Source organism: Ctenopharyngodon idella, chromosome 3, assembly GCF_019924925.1.
Source record: "Ctenopharyngodon idella isolate HZGC_01 chromosome 3, HZGC01, whole genome shotgun sequence".
Classification (NCBI taxonomy): Eukaryota; Metazoa; Chordata; class Actinopteri; order Cypriniformes; family Xenocyprididae; genus Ctenopharyngodon; species Ctenopharyngodon idella.
In genome coordinates this window covers 49,591,158-49,597,459 of record NC_067222.1, presented here as the reverse complement: position 1 = coordinate 49,597,459, position 6,302 = coordinate 49,591,158, and the positions used below count along the sequence as shown (strand labels likewise).

The following is a 6,302-nucleotide window of genomic DNA, read 5'->3' as shown; positions in this document are numbered from 1 at the left end:
TACAGTATGAAGCGGTTCATGTGATTTACATATGTAACTTTCCATTTATATCCCCCTTCACATAGTTCAGGAAATATGCCAATTAATTATTGAAGACAAGTAAATAATATTCAAGCAGGTGTATTGTCATAATTGTCATAAAATTCTCACAAAACTTTCAAAGAGAGTCACAGTTCAAAATGAAACTTCATTGATGTCCTAAATAATCAAACTAAAATCATGATCATTTTTGGTTAAGGGTATTGGAAAAATGCTAACGTATGACCATTTATTAATCAGTGTATTACCGATAATCTTTTAATCCATAGAAACATTGCTGTTGTGTTTCACCTGCATATTATGTTTAGGCCTTTAGGTGTAACAGAGTTTGACTGAACATTCAAAACGTCTCAGGTTACGCATGTAAACATGGTTCCCTGAGAATAGGAAACGAGAGGCTACGTCCCCTAGAGGTTGCTATGGGGAATGCCTCCGGCATGCCAGGTGTCTGAAGCGTGAGTCTAAACATGAAAATGAACTTGACATTGTCAGGCGGCAGCCTATGACGTCACCACTGGTGTGACCGTGAGTATAAAAGGGCACCTGTGAATTACGTCATCCGCTTCTTGTCTGAAGAAGACCTGTGCAGGAATGCCTGAAGCATGACATTGTGTTCCCTATTCTCTGGGAAACATGGTTACATGCGTAACCTGAGACGTTAGCTTTCGAAAGGGAACTCGTGCTGCATCCCCTAGGGGTCGCTATGGGGAACGGAATGCCCATGCTGAAGGGATGAGTGCCCTGCTGAGTTAATTCAAAGACTCAAGGAGTCCTCATCCATAAGGTGCACAAGCGACAACCATAGGCCAGAGTAGAGTTGTCAAAAGTACCGACTTTGGTACCATTCGTTACTGAAATGTTAAAAAATGTGACACTTTGAGCACAGTTGAGCGGATTCATAAACACCTCTGATTGGCCATTGTGTTGACGTGCTCATCAGATATGTTTGTGACTGGCTACAATGATCAAGCGTTTGAAAGCACACGGAAGTGTTTGAATTTGAAAGCAGGAGCGTTTGAAAGCAGGCGTCTATCAGAGGACTGGTCCATGATAGACGCTTGCTTTCAAATGCTCCTTTGTGTATCTGTGTAAGTGCTCGGTGAAGAGTGTCATTGATGACTATTTTTTGAAGCGTTGATCATTGAATCCAATCACAGACATATCCGATGAGTGCATCAACAACAATGGGCAATCAGAGGTGTTTACGAATCCACTCAATAGCGCTCAAAGCGTCACATTTTTAAAATTTCAGTACCGGCTAGGTACCGAAGTCGATACTTTTGACAACTCTAGGCCGGAGCTTCTCAAGAACAGAGGCCTCAACAGGATGACTCTAAAGAGAGCAAGCATAACTACGTTTATTACTAAGGCCAGCTTCCAGGAGGCTCACAGATAGCCTAAAAAACTCAGAACTTCCCTAAAAGCAGCCCTTGAAGAGTGAAGGCCTCAAGCAAGAGGACTGGCAGCACTCTAACTCAAGGGCAGTGCCGGGTTGAGTCCAGCTGGCCCACAAAGCTCAGCAGAGTGGAGGCCTAATAGAATGAGAGAGTCACAATTAGAGGAGCTGAACACGCTCAAAACAGTGGAGATGATTGTGGACTTCAGGAGAAACTTCCCTGCACTCCCCCCACTCACCATCATGAGCAGCAGTGGAGTTATTCAGGTTCCTGGGCAACACCGTCTCTCAGGACCTGAAGTTCAACCTGCCACAGGAGCTGCTGATGCAGTTCTACTCTGCAATCATTGAGTCTGTCCTCTGCACTTCCAGTTAAATGTTCTCCCACTGCGCAATTATAAATATGTGCAATACTGCTTATATTTATTTGACAATAACCTACCTCTTTTATTCCATTCACTGTAAATTCCATTCTACTCTGCTGTATATCGCACACCTGTACCTACACCTTTGTCTTTTTATTATTTATATATTATATATACATATGTGTATCTTATTCATAGATCTTTATTCTTTATATATTTTTTATTTTACTACCGGTGTACTTTTGTTGTCTCTGTGTACTGGAAGCTTCTTCTGTCACCAAAACAAATTCCCTTTATGTGCAAACATACTTAAATAAAGCTCGTTCTGATTCTAATAATAATAATAATAATGTCAGTAATCTGATGGATTTTGTAGGCAGGTAAAGACTGGATTTAGATGCTTAAAAAATTAATCAATAATTATAATAATTGCATTAATATTTAAATCTGTTGCATTTCTCAAGTAGTTTAAGACTGGATTTAGATTTTAAAAATGTGATACTAATATTAAATGTATACTAATATTTTTATGTTTTTTTTTTTTAAAGATTACAATTATGACATTATTTTCTCATATTGTAAAACTTGGTCTTAAAATTTAAATTTTTTAGAAAATGATTACATTATAAAAATTTTATTACAATAATAATGTAATACTTATTACATTATGTGCAGTTTTTACATTACGTGCAGTTATTACATAATTAGTTGTTCATGTTTAGAGTTTGTTTTTCATTAGTCACATGTTCTTGTTTGTATCTATGGATTCTGATTTGATTAATGTTTGAGTTCAGCTGTGTCCTGTTAATTTGTCTCATTAATCCTTCTGTTCACTGTGTATTTAAACCCTGCGTTTCCTTTTGTTCCTTGTCAGTTCTCTGTTGTTTTAAGTTGGTTGTTCTGTTTCTTATTGAAGAGTGTTTTTGTTTTATAGTTATTGGTAATAAACCTTCACTGCTGCAATTAGATCCTGCACCTCTCCTTTGTTTTCAACCAGCAGTGACAGAGAGGGTATATATATAAACATATATAGCGGTTTATGTGTTTTGCCTTTTTTTAACTTTTAAATTATTTTCCTTTTCACATGGTTCTGGAAATATGCCACGTAATAAAAAAAGTAAATCATCTTTACGCAGGTTTATTGTCATAATTGCTACAAAATGCTGCAAAAACATTCAAAGAGTCAGAGTTCAAATTAAACTTTATTGATGTCCTGAATAATACAACTATAAAATCGTGATAATTTAGGTTAAGAGTATCACCTGCATATTTTGGTTTAGGAAATCAGGTGTGATTGAGCCTTCAAAACAAAGAAAATTTAAATAGTTTATACATATGAAAGCATTATGAAAATGTTACAAATGTTTTTACAGATTAGCATAATTAAATTGTCATGCAAACAAAAACAGGTAAAATTACTAAACAAGATTTTTAAAGATGTTTAAGGTGTTCATGATGCACTCTATGTGAATACATATTGTAACAAGTCATTTAAAAATAGTCTTCTCACAGATCCATTTATGATGATCATTACATGGATAATCAGCCCATCCTGGTGAATAAGTCAGAGCACAGTTCTCGTTTGTGTATCCATATGGCTCTCCATACCTCCAGAACCTGAAACTACAGATCAGCATTAGAATGTCAGAACTGCTTTCTGTGTGATATGATACTGACAAAGAATCATTGATTAGATATTAATCAGTTCAGTGATTTCTCACCCAGAGGTCACTTTAGTGCCATCAACCCATTTCCATGTGCCCTCCACATCACTGTCAGTCAGACCAATCCAGACTAAATCAGCAGAACTAGTAATGTTTTTGACAAAATTCTAGAAGTGAAACAGTAACACAATTACATCAGAATTGTACTGTTACCGGGAGGAGACATGTTCAGTTCACTTAGTTTTGTCGTGGCCATTGTTGTGGACATATTAACTTGTGGGAACGTGATATGTCGTGGCCACAAGATCATTTCGTCGAGGTAATGACATCCTTTTGCCGTGGCCACGTAATGTAAAGTCGTGGCCTTGAGATCCTAAGTTGAGGGAACAATATATTTTCTTGTGGCCACAACTTCTTCATGTTGAGGGAAAAACATCTATTTCTCATGGCCACGAGATAAATGCGTAAACAACCTGTGTGACCATAGCAACCTGGAATGATCAGAAATAAATGGGCCTATAATAATATTTATTTTGAATTAAGAAAAAGCACAGAATTAAGAAATGATTATATTAACGTATTGCCTATTTATATTGGATTGTGCGCGATGGTGCCTATAGACAGCATTCAAATGAAGTTTATCAATAAATGTTGAAAGAATGTGCCATTTTTATTTATTCCACCCAACAGTCTTTTAAATCCATTCACTAGGGTAAATATATCATTTTATTTAGGTTTAGTAGGCATAATAATAATAACAATAATAATAAAGACACAATCAGTGAATGGATTTAAAAGGTTGTGAGATTGGATGGATAAAAATGTTATCACGTTCTCGTGGCCGCGACAAAACTAAGTGAACCGAACATGTCCCCTCCCGGTCACCATAGAATAGAAACATTTCAGCACACTGTCTTTCATTTAACAGCTAAACACCACAGACACACACACACACACACACACACACACAAATTATCGTTCACTCACTTGCTCCTCATTGCTGTTTATTATGATCAGATCTGCTCCTCTATCTCTACAGTATCTTCTGCTCTCAGTCCAGTTCTTCTTCTCAGAGGAAATGAAGTAAACACTGTACTGATAGTTTGTCCATCCATCTACTAAAACAACCAGATTGGCCGTTGACTCAATTTTGATCCACACCAAGCTAAAACCTTTTTTTAAAATACTATTTGTATATAGAGTGTACAAGGTGTTTATATCTTTATTAATCACTCTTGTCTCATTTCTGATTCTCATTTTTTATGTTACTGGATTGGTTAATGTAATTATTATAAGACTTATTTTAACATGATTGCTATATAGAAAGTTAACATTTAATTACGCTTCCTGATTCATGTTAAATTCTGTGATAAGGGATTTTTCCAGCCATTAAAGCAATTCAAGCTTGAATGTTTTATGAAATGCTTATGATCAATGATATGACCACAAAAAAATTGACTTCTAAAGCCACTTGTTGCAACATCTTGTCAAAATAATGTAATGTCTTAATTTATCTTCATTATCTAAATGATCTATTAACATTTATACTCGATTGACATCCCTAAAATAGTATTAATCTCTATAAATATGGCAGTAACACAAAAGCTGCAAGTTCAGTACGAGCACAACAGTTACAGCTTTAAATAAACCAGACGACCCAACACAACAGATCCAGTACTCTTCACTTTAATAATGGAGTCTGATATGCCTTCATAGCTAAGTTACAAGTAAGAAACTTACCTACTTTGCCAAAACATATCTGTTTGTTTTTTTCTGATTTCAACTGGTCTCTCTCTTTAGTCAGATTACCATTCTGGATTATTAACTGGTCTCTCTCTTCTGTGTAGTTTGTGCTCTTTGTATGGATGTAGACACACAGCACTATGACTGCAGTCAGCAGAAGAACACACAGCAGCCCCAAACACACTAGAGCTGCTCTGGAGCTTCTGATCCTCACAGAATCACTTTCTGAAAATGACATACTGTACATTATGCTACTCTATTTTCTTTTTCATCTAAAATAGTATACATCAACGATTATGAGTAAATGAATTAGCAGTTAATCTCAGTTACCTGTGTGTTGAGGGGTTTGGGTTTTAGATGTGTTAAAGTCCTCTGTGTCTTTCTTATGTTTCTTGTCTCTTACAGCCTCAGCACTGATGTAGACATCAACTGTCTTCTCTATTCTGTCTTCTGATTCCATCATCGAACCTTTATCCATACCATAATTCACAAGCCCAGACATTCTTAGTGCAGTTGAAATGATTAGTCGTTTAAAATGAAAAATAATTTTAAAAATATTCTAGATTTTTCTTTAAACTTTTAGACAGTTTTGTTGTTAAGATGCCAACAAACTAGTACTAGTTTCTCTTCTGGAGTGGACTGTGTTGTGTTCCTCATCTGTGTTTGTGTGGCAAATATTGTCAGGAACTTGAAGAGAGAACTCAAATGCAGATGATTCATGCAACAGTTTATTAGGCACAACTGAAAATCCAATAAACATCCAACATGTGTAGTGACACACACACAAACAGAAAACTGGTCCTCTGCATTTGAGAACGGACTGAGGATAGCGGGCACACGGCCAGTTGAAAGACTCCTCATCTAGGCGTCCTGGGCACAGCAGCGGGAGAAGGTAAGACACACAGCACAGGTAACCGTACATCAACAACAGCACGAAATCTACTAACAACAAGGGGCAGACACAGCAGAGAATAAAAGGGAGGAAGGGAACAAGCGACAGGTGAGGGCAATCAGCTCGTGATCTGCACACACCAGCGCCGAAGAATCAGCGCTGATTGCCCAGGTCACGAGCTGCAGAAAATGACAGGTCACAGA

General features: G+C 36.9%; 1 protein-coding gene across 1 annotated transcript; it reads right to left on the bottom strand.

The window, feature by feature from the left end:
- Positions 1-3,021: 3,021 nt before the first annotated feature.
- Positions 3,022-5,667, bottom strand: LOC127507890 (CD209 antigen-like protein C). Its single transcript, XM_051885306.1, has 5 exons — positions 5,538-5,667; positions 5,205-5,432; positions 4,452-4,582; positions 3,522-3,631; positions 3,022-3,423 (listed from the first exon to the last, which is right to left on the bottom strand). Exons 1-5 carry the CDS (start codon positions 5,665-5,667, stop codon positions 3,288-3,290), a joined length of 735 nt encoding a protein of 244 aa, XP_051741266.1. The 3' UTR covers positions 3,022-3,287.
- Between the last annotated feature and the right edge of the window lie 635 nt (positions 5,668-6,302).